Source organism: Curcuma longa, chromosome 3, assembly GCF_044706935.1.
Source record: "Curcuma longa cultivar G26 ecotype Majalengka, Jawa Barat chromosome 3, ITB_CL_G26_1.1, whole genome shotgun sequence".
Lineage (NCBI taxonomy): Eukaryota > Viridiplantae > Streptophyta > Magnoliopsida > Zingiberales > Zingiberaceae > Curcuma > Curcuma longa.
In genome coordinates this window covers 1-18506 of record NC_133863.1, presented here as the reverse complement: position 1 = coordinate 18506, position 18506 = coordinate 1, and the positions used below count along the sequence as shown (strand labels likewise).

Genomic DNA, 18506 nt, shown 5'->3' with positions numbered 1-18506 from the left:
TATATTATAGTAAATATAGGTTACAATTATGTAATTATAAAAATTAAAACAATCAAGTTAACTAGCTTCTAGAAGTAAAATGATATATTAAAAATAAGGTCGAGAGAGCTCTTTTAATTAAGGATTGAGAAATTGAGTTAATTATAACGAGCAATGAATAAATATTTAAGAGCTACTCTTTCTTATTAAAAAAATTAAAATTATTGATAACCAAGAGATATAAAATATATTATGTATATATATAAATAAAGAATGAGATCCATACAAAAATTATTAAGAAATTTTTTTTTATAGTGAAGATTTTTTTTTTTGACTTGGCATTGTAGATCAACCTTATTTACAATGATTGAGTAGTAATTTATCTCAACCAAAATGTAATAAGATGGCGATTTATCACCTTTGCAACCAAGAGATGGAGCAATTTGTAAGCTATCCGGGCTATAGCTCGGGGGCCGACATGATTGAAAAAAAGCTTTGATTTACGGACAAAAAAAAGAAAATTTGAAGAAACGAAAAATATAGCTCGGGGTATTCCGTCGATGTAGCCTACAGTTCGAAATCAACTTGAGTAAATCACATGGGCTGGCTCCGCCATTGGCGGAGCAAATTCGTAATAGTCAATTTACCTAAGATGATTAAAATCAATTAGATTTATGATGAATTTTACCTTTTACTATAGTAGAAATAGTGATTTGATCGATATATGTGATAATCATGGGCATATATGGCCAACAACAAGGGGCATCGACATCACAAAGGAGGAGGTAAAACCCTACAGCCCATGTTAGGAGAGGCCCACCATGACAGATTGCAATCTTGGAAGCACACGACGAATTCATAATTTGCCAAAAATAACCTCATTACATCCCTAAATCTAACCATAATTTAACCAATATCTATCCTTTTTCTGCTATCGCATATATCATAGTACTAGTGTGGATTAACTAGCCGTAAAACGCCAGTGGGAGGAGGAGCCACAGCAGCTGGAGGAAGTGCAGGGAACGGACGGCGGAGGAGCCGCCGCCGCTGCTGATCTGGTGCGATCCGACGGCGAGCGGCATGTCGTCGAGGGAGAGAGAGCATGAGGCGGGGTCGGAAGCGCTGGCGGCGTCCGCCGCCATGAGGACGCGGAGGACGGAGGCGGCGGCGGGGAGGAAGTGGGTCCGGTTCTTGGAGAGCAGCCACGTCACTCCCATCAGTTGGCATTCCCGGCCGTGAGTCGGCGCCGGCGCCGGCGCTGGCTTGGCGGATTTGGGGGCGCTGCTTCCGGATCGCTTCGATTTGGCCTTCAGCTGCCAGAATGAGAGCAAGGATTCAGATCCGGAATCGAAAGGGAGGATTTTTGCTTGTCAAAATGAGATTTTGATGAGAGATTTGGGGGATTTTGAGAAGAAATCGGATGCGGGAGTTGGCTCACCTGGTTGAGAGAGCGGAGGCAGCGGTTGCAGGCGGCGAAGCCAGGGCGGGCGCAGTCCCTCTCCAGGCGCCGCGCGGCGCCGCCGGCCGGGACCCACCGCCCGGCCTCGGCGTCGGCCACGAACGCCCCCGGGCAGGCCATCCGCCGGAGGCGGACGCCGCAGAAGCAGTAGGCCGCGTCGCAGGTGTCGTTGGCGCGCGGGAGGTCGACCCCGCGGTCGCGGAGCGCGCGCTCGACCCCGCCGATGCAGGACTCGGAGTCGTCGGGCAGCGCGGGCATGTCGAGCCCGGCGGCGGCGGCGGCGGGGAGGGGCGCTCGGGCCGCGAGCGCGGACGCGGAGTAGCCAGCGAGGAACCAGGCCTCTAGCACGGGACAGCAGCGAGATCGCGACGGAGCGCCGCCGCCGCCGTCGGAGGCCGAGCACGAGGCTGACACGACGGGAAGCAGGTCTGCGGGCGGGTCGAGCGGGCAACCTGCGGCGGAAACGTCCGACTGCTCGGGGAACGCAGGAATGGTAGCCGGAGGAGAAGATGCTGCGGCCGCGGCCGCGGTGGAGGGGATGATCTGGATGGAGGCCGGGTCAGGGTCTGAGAAGGAAGTCTCCGCCGCGAGGACAGAAACTTGAAGGAAGAACAAGAAGAGGAGAAGGAGGAGGTTCGCCATTCTTCTTCTTCTTCTTCTTCTTCTTCTCTGTAAACAAAGAGAGAGAGAGAGAGAGAGGAGTGTGGATGGAGGTGATGATGTCTTGTTGCTTGGTTTTGAGAGAATAATTGTGAAGCAATGCTTTTGCTTTATTACTCGTGTCTCGTGTTGCTTTCTTTATTATTATTATTATTATTATTTTTTATTATTATCATTATTATTTGGTTTTTTTTATAGGAAAAAAAAAGGGGGTAAAGGTAAGGGAAGAGGAAGAGACAAATTTGGTATGGTAAGAGTAGATGGGGTTTGTTTGATTGTATGCATGATTGGAGAAGTTGATGGCTTTGTATATTATCCTTAGAGTAGAAATACATATTTATGCTTAGGGGTTTGTTAAGGTATTTAAAAACTCGAATTATGATGGATAAAATGAGGAAAAATATGGAGCAAAATGATTGTAGATAGTTGGTATTCTAGATAATTTTGAATTTGATATAAAAGTTTAGCAGTCGATTGTTCATGTTTATGTTTATCGGACCTTATTAGCCTCCAAGGTAGTGAAGAATTTATTGAGTGAGAGTTAGGATATCCATGCTTAGCTCCGCTAATGAATAGAGATGAACAATTGAAATTCATCCCACAATATACTCAAATAAATTCAAATGCAAATATCACACTCACTATTTTCAATTATACAAATTCATGTTACCCTACTCATTCATCTATCGGTAACTTATGGACATATGTTGATGTGGTAAATTGATTTAGTATTTTTTTTAAAAAAAATAAATTTAGAATTTAGGATTTTAGAGTTTAAAGATAAGATTTTGTCTAAATCTGATTTTCAATTCTCATGTAAAAAAAGTGAAAATTTTTAAAATATAATTTTAACAGCAAGTGTCTATGAGTTTAAGGATGTCAAAAATGAATACGACCTAAGTCGACTTAAAAATTATCGAGCTCGGATTGGATTCGAATTAGGGTGTTTTGGGTTGAATTGAGTTCAGATCAAATTCAAATTGATACAAATTGACTTGAATTTAAGATTTAAAAGTTTTTTAAAATTAAATTAAATTTTATTTTAAAAATTAAAATGGTTTAACCTAATATTAATATAACAATGATGAAGAATTACGATAAAAGGAAAAAATTACCAGAGAAAATAATAAAAAATATTTTTTTTGATTGGTTGGGTTATATAGACTCGCGTTGGAATTTAGAGTTTATGTTTTCGAGTTCAGATCGAGTTCAAGTTGGAATTTTTTAAAATATTTTTACTTCAACCTAATTTGATATCATCCGATCCATCTCAAGTAACACTCCTATATGGATTGTCTATAGATGGCTGAGTAGGGGAATCGGACTTCAAGTGAATTCATTTATTTATGAGTTGACCGGACACATTAATTGTGGGTCATAAATGGATCAATCGGTTTTTGATCAAGCCTTGTGTTAAATCTATGTAGTGTAGTCTCCGGGGTAATGGTGCAATGGTAGGACATCCGGGTTGTGACCCAAGGACCCGCGATTCGATCCTTAGCTACGGCGTATATTTATCATTTTTTTTATGTAGTGTAAATGGTCTTTGTCAACTTTTATTTTAAGGTGAAGAAAGGCAAAGGCAAGGGTTGTCGTCGTGATAAGGACTGAGGAGACAGAGAAAATGCTTCTGAGTACCATTGCAATGACAGATCCTCTTCTCAATTTCTCAAATATTTAAGAATGATTGCTCAAGAATGTTGGACTAAAAGCCGTCTACTGTAAGTGTGTTTTTGATTTATTTTGATAATGGATGAAAAATTTTCTTGAGTCAAATTAGTTACTTATTATAAAATTAATCGATATAAATTAGATAATCAACTTAAAAAAAACAAGAGTGAAAATAGGATGAGGATCAATTGGACTTTTCACTTTTTTCCTATACTTTTTCATTTGGCTTTCTCTCCTTTATTTTGTTTTTCAACTCATCTATTTTCGTGACTACCTTTTATTTTGAAGCATGGGATAAAGAAAGAAAGAAATCCAAGATAAATAGAATTATATTAATTTGTAACGATTATATTAATTTAAAAATGAATTTATGTATAATTTTTAAGATATTATTTATATATATATAATACTTTTAAATTATATAATAAAAGATAGAGTTTAATTTTTTTTAATTCAAGTATCTAACTGTTCGAATCTATTAATCTTAGAGGTCCACCGTCACATGTCACTCCTAGCATGTTCCACTTGAATACTCAACCTTTGCCAGTGAATCTAGGTCCATGTGTAATCGTATTTTACGTTACATTCGCAACATGACCGCTCCGCTAATGAGCTCAGACTCATAGATAATCAAATTTCATATTATATTCTATAGTTTTTTTGCATAAATATGCTCTAGTCTACTAGTCTAGAATTGATCCGTGATGTTTCTCAAAATCTATACCGTTGCACCGTGGGAGGAGAAGAGATAGAATTTACTAATCCATATAGTGAGATAAGATTTTATTTTTGTTATTATTAAATTATATCAATTTGTGCTATCAAACTTTATTTATTATAACACCTCAAAGTATCTATTGTCGGTATTTTACTCTACTACCTAAAAAGAAGGGAAGCAAAAGACAAGGAGACCTTTAGGAAGGGGCATCAATTAAAAGCTCCCTCTTTTCTCAGTAAACCATTCAGGCTGCATTTCTTTTATTTTTCTTTTTAAAAATAAGATAGATAAATAATTACATTTTTTAATGAAAATATTTAGAAAAAAAATGTGAATTAATGGCGGGTAAATAAATGCATGTGTCACTTGATACGCGTGAAGAGAATTAAAAAAGGGGAGCGATGAAGTTCATGCTCATCGTGCTTTGGGCCCGCCATGGCTAATAACTCCGTGAAGCACTTTGCGACGCATTGGATTCCAATAAATGATTAAAATAGAGAGCCCTTTATCTACTTTCTCGGTTCCATTTTGTTTTTCTTGAGTTTCTTCCAATTTCAAAAATCAAATATTATTAAATTTAAGTCACAAAATAAACAAAATGATAACTTGCCGTTTCTACAGATTCAAAGCTTTGAAGGGCATTCTGAGAGAGAAAGAACATAAGTTTCACCAATCAATATGCTCCAATTGGTAGATATATTCCATGAGTTATTAGTTGAGACTAGGGCAAGAACACAAAGCCTAATCGAACATTACAACAAGATAAGAATAGATTACATCGTAAAAAAACAAAAAGGAAAAAATGCTAAGCCTATGATCATGAAAAAAAAAAATAAAGGGGGGAACTACAAAACTGCAGCTGCAACGCAATCCTCTTAAAGAGTTTCAGCTGCATCCCTTCTATTGATACAATGTCGATGTTTTGGCTATTTTCCACTAGTGTTTCCTATTTCCTATACTTCATCGACGATACCTAACCAATCAGGCATTGTTTCTTCGAACCAGGCCGCCGCCGCACTATATACAGACTCAGGAGTCCAAGCTAGGTCGAGGGGTGCCAATGGAGCTGCAGGAAGAGCTTACCAAGAAGTGGCTCGATCAAAACAAGCAATTTCTTGTGCTTCCACTTTGCATGTTCTAAATTCGGATACAGATGTAGTTTTGAGAAAATAGCTTCGATCGTGATTCAACCTGTTCAGATAGGTGTCAAAAAAGAAAAGGATTAAACCTGCCTTCAAAAACAAACTGTTGTTTGTCAAGTAAATCGAACAATGAGAACATACAAAGAACACGTAGAAAGAAACTCCTACCGTTGATCCACATCTCAGCTATTTTGCGGCACACTTGACCTGCTGGTAAGCTTGAGTCCGAACGGCATCAAAGCTAGTCAAGCCATACTGAAGCCCTGACCCTCTATGCACGAAAGTAATTGCCCGAACGCGCTAAAATTAAGCATCATAGAGCTTCTAGGGTTATTGCTGCTTTAGTAAAGACAGATAGTATGAATGGTGCTTCTTCTCCAGGTTGTATAGTTGTGGGCACAATGGTGTATCCTTTAGAATAAGGTTCCAAGACCAATTCACATGAAACTTCTCTCGAGTTGACATAATCAGTACCACCAACTGACTCGTGCAAGTAGATATTGTACGCAGCACGACGTCCACGAGTCTTGAGAATCCTCAGTCCAATATAAAACAATGACGAATCATGACTAGACTGAAAGTTCCTGAAAGCATTGCTCTTTCTGGAGAAGCTGACACCCTAACATAAATGTGACCATAACGATAAGAACAGGCCTGCATTCGATATAAGGTTCACACTCAATTGAGTTAAATGAATACCTGGGTGAGGGTGATAAACACATGAATTGGAAAAGATGCCTCTGGTCCAGTTGCTTTAAGCCTGAATTGAGGGTTCTGATGCCATGATTCGTAATCTTGGCAACCCCCTGCACTATAACCACGCCACTGACCATGCACAGAGTAGCGCATCTCTAGTGGATATATTCGGCAAACATATATAGACCGAAAATGAATCTGAAAGTCTTGCCAAGACATCCAAAATATCCCATTCTTTGACTGTCGAACAAGAAAAAAGTAGGAAATTACTTTTGTACCATAAGCATTGTCCATAGTCCTATCAACATAATCTAGCTACTTATGGACAACCTTAAAGAAACAAATCATCATGCAGCACATGGTTATAAACCAATAACAGAAGCATAAAGTAAAGCAATCAACAGATAGGGCACCTGTGGCACATGCTTGAGCTTATGCTTCATCCGCTCTGTCCACTCAGGTGATGTGTCAGACCAAGGACCATTCCACTCGACTTCATTAGCCCATGGATTCCGAACCTGAACAAGCTTATGACCATCCACTTCTTTTACCTGCATTTCCATTGTAGGAAAGTGGTATGATTACAGCAAGTCTTTAACACAGAAAAAGGAGGTAATGTCAATTAATCAGCATACCTGCAATATTGAGTAAGCATGACCCTGGACAATTCCACTCGATGAAACATGTACGTCTGACCCTGATGGGCTACCAGCACCCAGTAGAAAACCTTCCCTTTTAAAATGCAACAACTGAGACCATAGACGTCCACTTGCAAGATCAATATGTGCCTGAGAACTTCTCATGTCTATCTCTTCACCAGCCCCTCCTGTGAGATCAACCAAAGCATCTTGGACTAGCCCACCTTCTAATGCCTCATAAGAACCATGAAGCTTAGCATATGCTTTCTCCAAAACAGAAACCCAGAGTTCATTCCGTTTCCTACTGGTTGCAAATGCAGGCTTCCCAGGAGACTCACACGGAATCCAATCATCCACCACAACAGGGACCCACTCGCCCTACAGGAGGAGGTTCAGATTTGGATGTTGACAATGATCAAACCAAAAAAAGATTACCCACCCGACATGTATGCTAAAAGTCTAAACCTATCCTCGTGAAGATCAGACATAACAATATAGAAAATTAGTACACCATAAGACACAAACGAATTACACTTGATCCTCTAAGAAAATAGTAAAAAATGCAGTAAAGACATAGAATTGATGTGCATCTCTCGCATGATTCAGAAGTCATTCATTATCTAAAGGGAAATTTATTTCACTATTAACCAAGATTTGCTCAAGGGATCTTAGTTAATCAGACGTAAGACAGAAATTGGAAGACAATACTCGAATCAAAAATAATAGGACAACTGGACAACTATTTCTAAAAATCAATTTAGCTTTAACCTAGGAAGATCAACAATTTGGTATAATATAGCTAGATTTCATTGGCTAAAGACATCCTTGATAGGATTTTAACTAATTTTACAGTAATCCTATAAGATAATATTAAACAACATTTTTTAAAAAAATAATGGATTAACTTACTAAACTTTGAAATACAACCAATTCAGCATGTCAGTAGAGCACCATAATTTATACTCATATGACTATATGGTTGTAGCAACATCATCTTGAATTACAAAGAAATGATAGCTAAAAACCTAAATCTAAAATGCTATTCGAGCAAACAAAAAAAAAAGACAACTGAAGTGTAATAAAAATTTAATGGTTAAGTTGTTTCTATATGAAAAGATTAGTTTTTGACAACTGATACTACAAACAGTGGAAGGAAACCAGTTGACTAGAATTACTTGCAAAGGCTAAACATTAAGAACATTTTAATTAACAGAATGAGTGTGGGATGTATCATTATTACTGCTCATAAGGACATAGTATCGAAAGATGGTTTCTGCACTCTGCATTATAGTTGAGGGCATGTACCTGAATACAAAACCGAACTGTATAAATCCCCGCCTCATTATACTCTGGTGTAATTATTACTTCAGATAAACGAGATGTCTCTGTCAGAACAGCAACAGCACTTAAAAACCAGCAGTCACCTAATCTACCCTGCAAGAGCAATTTCCAAAAATTTTAAAATAGTGTCCCAAGTAGATTATTTCCTAAAATAGATCACATGACATATTCGTTTTGCAATTTATGAAGAAAAATAAGTAATAATCAAAATCTAAGTTAATAATAACAGTCGATGGCCAATACCTGACAAACATCTGAGGAATTTACAGAACCAGAAAATAAACAGGGCCGAGAACTAACACAGCTTAATTCCACAATATCAATCGGTCTCATCCATTCAGAAACAACCTGAGATCAAGAGCATATATTATTTGTTCAAATATCCTAAATTGGTTCAAAAAGAAATAAATCAAGTGTGTATACTTGCCTGCAACTTCGGAGGTGGATTTACTGGATCAACATACAAAGAGCGATCATCAGGAGGAAAATCCTGGTCAGTAAAATGTTTCTCCCCTTTAGCCAGAAGAGCCTCCTTCACGGCCATTTCAACAGATAGCATACGTTGATTTATTTCTTCTTGAGTTTCAAACCGAGGTTTCCTCAGTTTTCTCATAAGGATGTCCATATCAATTGTCACAGCTTCATATCCTGACCTTCTTTTCCTACCACTTGAATATTGGCCATCCCAATCGACATCTTCCCTATCATATAGTTCTACTTCTGCTTCTTCACTTTCCCAATCATCTACCTAAATAGTCATGCAAAGGCATGGACGAAAAGTATAAGAAATTCATATTGCAGTTCCTATCAAAATTTCATAAATTATATTCAAACAAGCATTAAATGTTGAGGTATTATCGCCTTCATTAATAATTTAGGTAAAAAGTATACGCTTGCCCCTCCAAGTTTTTGCCTTTCAAGCATTGCACAAATTTAGTTTTGATACATCAAAAAGAAAACTCAGTATCATGTTTCAGATACTCTCTTCATAAAACTGCTGATGACCTTTGGATATGCTCCAGACTGGGGTAATATAACTCATCACATTCTCCATCTCTTCATGGCTAGCAATATCAGGTTACTCGCAATTCCAGAAAAACAAAAACCCATCCACTCAGCCAGCATCATAAACCAGACTGCAGTATCCACCAATTGGGCACTATAAAGTTGAGTCAACTCTTACATGATTTATAATTACCCTGGCTTCATATGAGATATATATTTCCAATTAATTTGTTACTTATTTATGTAGCAAACTTTTCACAGAATGCATCTCCTAAATTTAAAATACCATTTAACATAAATCCTTAGAACTAACTGTTATCTAAAGGCAATATAAATCTCAAGATATGTAACATGAATGAGTGAATGGAAAGAGTAACAAAAAAAGCATGTGTAGAGAATAAAGGGTAACTAATTCTCTTAAGGTAAGATGAATTGCAACCAAAAGTCCACTATACATGCAATCAAATTGGCGTCTCTCTATCAAGTGCCTTTAATCATATGACAAATTGGCATGTAAAAGCATGGCTAGCAATCTAAGTTACAACAAATGCTGAACAGAAAGACTATGATACAGAATGTGAAAGAGTTATTAATCCTTGAAAAAAAGTTTTTTTTACCAGGTTACAAAAGTATATTAGTGGTGATAAAAGGATAAGATTGTCTGTCACTTTCCATGCAAGCAGGAAAAAGATCAGATCCAGTCCTCAAAATAGATATATAGAAATGATACTCTAAAGATGCATGTCCCTTTACTGAAAAAAAAAAAACCAGAAACCTTAGAAGAATTACATCAATGAACTTCTATTTACACCCTAGGCAATGTTAGCCTCAAAAAAAAAAAAAAAATTCAGAAAGGAAATTTAACATATCCCAGTCAAACCCCACATTAAGCCCACCATATGATGAAGATGGGGCAGGGATGGGATGCAAACATTGTAATATGCAAGTGGGGCAGGGATGGAGCAAGATTATTATGCCCACTCTGTTTGGTCCTGCATTGAATATAAGTTACGTATATTTTATGAGTTATCTTATGTATTTTATTGCTCCACTACCAACCTGCTAATTGGAAAAAGCAGGATAGGGCAGGGATGGGAAAGAAGAAATCATCCCATAACCCATTGTGTCTAGAAAAGGCTCAAAAGTTAAGCGGAGCTCAGGTCAATCATGAAAACACAACCCATAAGAATCCAATTATACATGATATTGTTTTAACATTACCAAAGAACATGTATTTGAAATTCGTAGCATGTTCAGTTAAAGAATTAAAATCCTCACATACCCTTGAAGGTGAATCACCCAAATTCCAGCCATCCTCAGGGAGATTGATCAAATCATACGCAGCAGTACTTGTGGCAGAGTGGAGTGCCGCAATCTCATCTTCAGTCAAGCACCTTCCCCATAAGAAAGCATCCATTATTTGCATCTTAGAATCTCCACCTTCACTATCAGACCTTCCAAAAGCATCCAAATCTATAGGTGGCCTAATGCCAGCCCAAACACTCGTTCCCTCTTCCCATATGCAATTAGCCCCATGGAGTGGTAAGCCACTTTGATATCCATCATAACCACCATCAATATAGCAGGTAGCCTCACCCAACTCAGCATCTAAAGTCACTGTCACAATATGCCACCTGTAGAAAATTATAAGTTAGCATCTGACAATGTATTTGATTGTATATCAATAATCAATAACGAAGAATTAAAGTTACAGATGCATCAAAGGTTAATTTATCATATCAAAAATTAAGATTCAAAAATGTACTGCACTTCTTTACTGATAGTGTATACCTTCCATCCGTGATGCAGGCAGAACCTATACTCCATTCTTTGGCAACAATTGTCAACCTATCACCCTTGCTAACCAATCTAAGACCAACCTGTCCAGCCTCAATACCTTGCTCAGAACCAGCAACAAGAATTTCCCAACAGTACTTCTTTTCAAATTCAGTCCCCAGTAGACAGACTGGACCAGACTCAGGCTGAATCATGACTGTTATAGAAAAGGTAACTTTTTGACTGTTATGAAGGCTTGGATGGATCATTCCACAATGTCTACCTGAACTTCTAGGCTCGTCATCAAGAATGCATACAGCACCAGAGATGCCAGTCTGAGAAAATAGCACAGTTAAAACATAATAACAACGGAATTGTAGCAGATATTTCCAAATCCCACAGAATGCACTTAGCATATAGGAAACTGCTTATATTGCATCAAACAAGGTCTGCCAGGTTAAGATCATAGTTTAGAAACAGATATGCCTGATTAAGATTAGAGGCACCAAAGAGTAGTAAGCATGCTCAATAGAATTGTTACTATAATTTCCTCATATTGCTACTAGGTCGTCAAGAAGCAAGAATTACAGTAGTCTAAGTCTTGAACACTTGAAGTTAATAGAAAGAGGAAGAATCTGTCAACGTAACTTCCTCATTAGCATGGTTGTAGCTTGCATCCACTAAACGATCCATGTAGATTAAAATTACTAACTACTTTCATGTAAGAGTTTTTGCCAATAAGTTAACATGGTTGTCAAAAAATGTTAAAACATCTAAAAGAACTCATAATCAAACCATAAATGCGCGAGGACATAACCGATCTATAGGAGTTGAAATTTCGTCGGAATTGAGAAGGATTAGACTTAAGAGTATTGTATAATGTAAAATGAATTATTATGCCCTTGAAAGGCATATCAGTTTTTTTTCCCTTTTTTTCATGTTCTGAACTTGTATAGCTAACAAAAACATTGTTCCTTCTAAGAGGTATGAAGATAGTCTACGAATTTATCCTTTGCAGTATATTTTAATATTATAGTCCTAAGTAGAAATGTGTCTAAGTAAGCATTCACTAACCAACATAATGTGGCAATCAGATATGACCAACAAAACCATTGTTCCTTCTAAGAGGTATGAAGATAGTCTATGAATTTATCCTTTGCGGTATATTTTAATATTATAGTTCTAAGTCGAAATGTGTCAAGTAAGCATTCACTAACCAACATAATGTGGCAATCAGATATGACCACTAACTAACATAATGTGTATATACATTGATCATTAAACACACTTGTCCTCAACGACGGGATTGCACGTGATTGCTTCATGACCCAGTGTTACAAATCCGGTAAGTTCTCAGCTATTTTACTGTTAGAGAAGGAATTTATGGTGTGCTTCATGACCCTTATATATAAAATATACTAGCCCAATAAATTTGTTTATAGGAGCACATTGACACTAAACCATGGATTAAAATCTCGACCCATCTCGTTCCGCCAGTAGACTGGCACTGACATAGGTGTTTCTGATCGGAACACCATCCATAGGCTCGTGCACGACGGACGACGCCTCCAAAAGCATCGTGCAAGACCGGAGACACCTTCGAAAGCGTCGCCCAAGCCCGGCGACACCTCCGGAGGCATCACCCAAGCCCGACGATGCCTCCAGAAGCCTCGCGCATGCCGCGCGGCCCATGATCGCACGAAACAACGAGGAACAGGGCGGGCGACCAAATAGGTAATTAACTTTGATTTTTAATAAATAACTTAGGTTAATAGTTTTAATCAACTCCTATCTATGATTGAGATAATTTAAATAAGTTTAATTAAAGCCTAATAAAATTATCCCATTAATTTAATATATATATATATATAATTATTTTATTTTTATTTTTATTTTTAAATATTTAGTTTTTTTTTATTTTTAATTAATATATTTTATATTTAAAAAATATCGAAACCGTACCAACATAGTATGATACGGTACTATTCCGATTCGGGACCAAAACCTCGGCTAGGCTAACTTTACACTAAACAAAAATCATATGAATAAATGGCCAAAACTAGATCCTTGATTAGCACTTTCCAAGCCATTAAAGCTCTAGAGGACCCAAATCCAATAAAAAAATGCCAAGGCACTTTGGTAGAGACCTTTAGACATTTATGCGTACTTTAAAGATCCCCATTTGATGTGGGTCTAAGAGGTGGAATTTTATCCTCTTCTTCTCACTTACTACCCAAAATCAATAAAGGTAAGGACTGACTCAAATACCATGTTAAAGTTTAAGGAGCCCAATCCAACCCAAATTGCCAACACACTTAGATGTGGGACTCTTGGTATATGAGCATAGAATTCTCATCTGGAGATGTGAGACTAAGAGGTTGTAGTTTTATTTCACATCAAAAGTAAAAAAAACTGAAAAATTAAAAAGAAACCTGTTCTGCTCGGCGAGCCAACTCTGCTGTCCGAATGTGGCAAGCAACACTCGAGATCCGCTCCCTAGCAAAGGAATCTTCCAGAACAGAATCTCCTCCAACAGCACGTACAGCAGCAGCCATAGCTGCAGCCTCCCTGTTTCCAACATTAGGCATAGTAGCCAAAAGAGAGGCTTCAATTTCTTTCCACTTGCGCTCTTCCCTCTCCAATAATGCTTTCCTCCTTTCTTTTCCCTTCCCCTCTTCTTCCCTTCTCTGCATCAAGATTTCCTCTTCCATCTCTTTTTCCCTTATGTAGCTGTGAAATCATTATCCATTTTCATAAACACAACAATTGCAGCTATTCAACTGAAACTTGAAATAATAATTAAAGAAACAGAGTCTTACCTCTCCTGAAGGTTTTCAAACTGCCTACGGTCTTCAGGCATCCATTTCTTGATCTCTTTGGCACTCAAATCCGATAAGCCTATACTGTCAAGGAAAAGCCTAAGGCGTACTTCATCCTGGCACAAGATTCAAAATATAAGGTAAATTTAAATGACAGGTAAGTTTTAAATGACATCACTAGAAAATTACATTGAGACATTTACTTACTTGTACTTGTTCAGCCTTAGCAGTCAAACCCATCAAGAGAATCAAATAACCACCAAATTTGTCCCACATATACACCCACTCAGTATCAATTGCTTCTTCCAGTGCTAAAATGCGTGCATGTGCACACATTTTTCTCTTATAGTCTGCATCACTCAAAGATTCACGACGATATGCTAAACCATTTTTTGCTCCACAAAGAAATAAACCAGCAGCAACTTCTTCATTTCTGAGACGATCTCTCAGCTTCATAACATCAGCTCGTGGGAGCACGAAGTTTCCAGCTCTGTCTCGCATAACTGTAGGGTCACCAATTAAAAGAGCAGCTGAACTAGCAGATCTCTGTGGTGCTGAATACGTGCCAGCTAATGCATTTCGAGTCTGTATACCAACCAAATTAAATGAAGAGGTAGTATTTGAGATTTGAATTATTTATATAATTCTAATATTATCAAAAAGAACATTGAATTTATATAAACTACACTATTGTTTATCCCCCAAAACTTTAAATATCAAATTTATCTTTTTTATTCTTCCACTCCTCTCTAAAATCATTCAGGCTTAACGTGGAAAACTAAGTAAGATTACTAATTCTGAGAAATCATTTTTTATAAATATAATGGCTAAAATATAAGTATATAGAACTAGTTAATTATATTGACATTCTAGAAAATTTCACTAAAGAAGTTCAAGACATAAGATTTTCTCTATAAACAATGTTATTTTTAATATGGATAGCAATTGACTTATTTGTAATAAATTCAAAATGTAGTTAAAAAATAACTACATGTGCAAATAAATCACAATAACATAAATATAAACATATTTTAATTGAAATAAAATTAAAAAAATTAAATGTATGATCTGAACATATTTACACATGGATAAATATAAGCAATAAACAAACAATAGGGTAGAATTATATGAATAACTGAAGGAAAAATAAAAAAATTGCTATAGGTTACCAAAGTCTTTTACCCATTCAATAGCTGGCATCATCTTGACACATGACATTTGTTAATTGAATGGTAAAGAATCAGGGTGAATTAATTAGAAAATAGCAAAACATGGATGTTTTCAGTTGGCCATTGATTTTGAAGCAGAAATGCATACTTAGCAACAAAGTAGGAAGCCAAGCTGTGCGCATAGCTTTTAATATATATTTTAATTAGCATTAAGCAAGGAGAGATAATGTACCAAGTGCTATGCATTTCCTACAAAATGCTAAGACGCTAAGAGAGATTGTGGATTAAATTGCATATATCGAGGGAAAAAAGATACCACAGAATATAAGCCCAAAGTTTTTAACTACTTTAGCAGTTACTAAGTGCAAAACTAGTCAAGACACAAAAGAAATCCATAGGAAGTTACTACATGACAGGTACAATACAGAAAATGGGGGGAAAAAACATAATCTAGCAAGTGCCTAGTGATGTATATTTCTGCAAATATCTTTCAGCAGCTATAAATGCAGTGGAACCTAGGAAACTTAACTGTCTAACTGTGCAACCATTGTTACACACATATACAGTGGTGTTTGGACTTTTGTGTGCACTAGTTAAAGTGCATATATCTGTAAACTTTATAATGCAAATCAGGAAAAGAAAAAAAAAACAACTGGTTTTAGCCTGAAAATTATGCAAAGAGGCTTACATACACTTAAAACAGACAAACCAAATCCCAAAGACCCTTCTTGATATGACTTCTCTTAAAGATGTGATAGTAATATTATGCCACAAAAGACAAGCTGTTAGATAATGGCCCGATTTCATGATTTATGGCTCAAAATCCCTGAAAAACAGCCTTGGATGGATAACGGATTGAGAAAAAAAACAATAAGCACATAAAAACAACTGAATGAAACCAAAAAAAACAGAAAAGGATAGAAGTTTGGTAATTCAAGAAACTACAAGGCATTGCAAAACAGTTTACAAGTTAAGATTATAGGCCTACCTTGGTGGAGGCACGTGCTATTGCTTGCACAATAGTGTCTTTGCTAAGACAATGCACAGCATCCTCCATCATCTGGGCACAAATGTAATCATTACCAAGACAAACTCAGGGCATTTAAATTAAGACAAATAGTAAAAAAGACAAGAAATTCTTAGGTAGATGTTCATGTTAATGTTGCTTGGAGCAGGATTATACCAACCTTACATGTCAGGCAAGAGCGAGATACAGCAAAAGCAAAGGCAATGACAAGAGTAATAGCTGATGTGGCCGCACCAGCAAAAGGAGGATATACTTTCAGGCTAGCAATGACACCCCATCCCTCGATCGCCAAAACAATACCATACAGAACAAGAATGGCATGACTGGAGCATAATGAATTTGAAAAGCAATACAGGAATTAATAAGCCAACCATGAACAATATAAAATAATTCCATAGGGGTAGAAAAGGAGAAAACCTCAAAAAAAAACAGTTTCCACAGAATGAAAATGATTAACATTAAGAAGAAGGCTCTGGACCAACCTAACATTTTTAGCACAATCAGCATGAGCATCATAAACATAAACAGGCAAAACCCTAGGTGAATACACGACGATTGGTGGTGAAAGAAGTACCTGATAAAAAAAATAAAAAAGGAACAATTAGTATCATTAATCATCAGAAAGAAATCACCTTAAAGAAACTAAAACAGGAACTCAGCAGAAGACATTTGACAAAACAAACCTCAACAAAAAAAAAATTTGCAATTTTAAAAGGATACACTTACAGTCAATGCCCTCCCTCCAAGCAGAAATAGAAAAGAAAAGTAGCCAACAGATGCGCCAACAAAAGGTTTGCCTGAATGAAGTTACTCCAAGTTGTGAGACAAAATAAGAAATTGATTCGAAATAAAAAATTAAGAACGAAGGATAGTAATATTGATGGCACACACCTTCAAAAAGACCCAAAAGAAATGCAGAAAGAGCCAGAAGAAATGCAAGAAAACAAACAAATAACATTTGAGTCCTCGTAAGATAGAAATTATTTGAGGCCCAATAGTGAATCACACCAATCGCTAGAAGGATAAGAAGTATAACTAAAAGGAAAGCTACTCCAACCTGTCAAATGAATAACGAAGTGCATAAGAATATTAAATGGTAATGCCACCCCAAAATAAAGTAAAATTTCTATACAGGAAGCAATGAAACAACACTCACCGTCCAAGGTGTTACCATAACTGTCAGAGCTGACAAAGCACCAAGCAATAATGTAAAGCCAATGCCAATGAAGGCATAAACTCCTCGAGAGAGTTTCCAATCATCATCTTTCCTGAAAACAGGTGTTCAAAGTTTCAGTCTCCAGTACATCTGAAGGCTCAGCTACAAAATTATAGTCAATATTTTGCTTACCATTTATACAAACCAGTGAACAGACACAAAAAGGCAGGGATGCAAACCAATGGAAGTAGGGCAGCAAGAAAATCAGCCTTCATTGGAATTCTATCATCTCGAGAACTCAACACCCCCCAATATGATGTGCCACAAAAGGCAACAAGAACAACTACAAGAAAAGCAGAAACTTTAATTGCAAAATTTCACTAAAAATGATCTAGTTATATAATTGCATTGTCTATAGCATACTAGATATGCCACAGAAGTATACAAGCATCATGTGATCAAAACTCACCAGTGAAAAAACCAAGACATATAGCAGATGAGAATGAGAAACGATATGTTGCAAACCATGCCACAATGGGCATTCCAGCAGTAAATACTAAAGCGATTGCTGAAGCTAGAGCCCAACCCAAGTACATAGAGGTTGTGTAAGGAGAGTAGATGCTGTTTTGATTTGTGTTCCAACCTTTGTAACCTAAATCATCTAAGGGCTTTGCAGATATGATTGCACCAAGAGCTGCAACTGATCCCATAAATATGCATAGACTGCCAGCAAGCATAATGGCCTAAAAACAAAACATCCATAAGACAAGAACCAAGCAGATGATCTTAATAAAAAAAATTTTAACTTTGATCTACCTGAACTGTAAAGAATAATTTGACAGCAACGAGGAGTGGTACTTGGTGTCAATAACTGAAAGATAAACATTATGGTTGTCTAACTAAGAAAAGGTTGGTTTGGATTTTTACTAATCCTTCTGATACAGTCAGCATCATAGTTGTCGAAATCAGCGAGCTTTCTAAAAATTTAGATATCACTGTATAAGTATAAATAAAATAGTTCTAATATACTAATGATAATTTATGATAATTAATGACATCATTACTTCCGATAATAAATAATTTAATAATTTTTATTGTTTTTTATTAATTATTCTTAAATACTAGTTTATAAATAATTGATGATGTTATTACTTGCAACATTAATCAAGTATAGGAGTAATGATTAATTATATATTTTTACAATTAATATTAAATTAATTTTATTATTATTTATAATTATTTCAATATCA

General features: G+C 36.8%; 2 protein-coding genes across 2 annotated transcripts; both read right to left on the bottom strand.

The window, feature by feature from the left end:
• Positions 1-816: 816 nt before the first annotated feature.
• LOC141824994 (putative GPI-anchored protein At4g28100) lies at positions 817-2160 on the bottom strand. The gene is made up of 2 exons (XM_074712352.1): positions 1418-2160; positions 817-1292 (listed from the first exon to the last, which is right to left on the bottom strand). Exons 1-2 carry the CDS (start codon positions 2078-2080, stop codon positions 945-947), a joined length of 1011 nt encoding a protein of 336 aa, XP_074568453.1. The 5' UTR covers positions 2081-2160; the 3' UTR covers positions 817-944.
• A 2991-nt stretch (positions 2161-5151) lies between these two features.
• On the bottom strand, positions 5152-17999 carry LOC141824278 (calpain-type cysteine protease ADL1-like; the record flags this gene model as incomplete). The annotated part of the gene is given in 21 exon segments (XM_074711536.1): positions 5152-5678; positions 5798-6248; positions 6329-6565; positions 6739-6876; positions 6961-7341; positions 8269-8397; positions 8548-8652; positions 8732-9052; positions 10592-10943; positions 11101-11420; positions 13518-13815; positions 13905-14020; positions 14112-14489; positions 16062-16133; positions 16261-16423; positions 16583-16674; positions 16827-16897; positions 16992-17157; positions 17257-17368; positions 17449-17599; positions 17726-17999. Coding segments are annotated over 20 exon segments (4182 nt in total), but the record flags the coding sequence as incomplete, so codon positions are not given.
• Between the last annotated feature and the right edge of the window lie 507 nt (positions 18000-18506).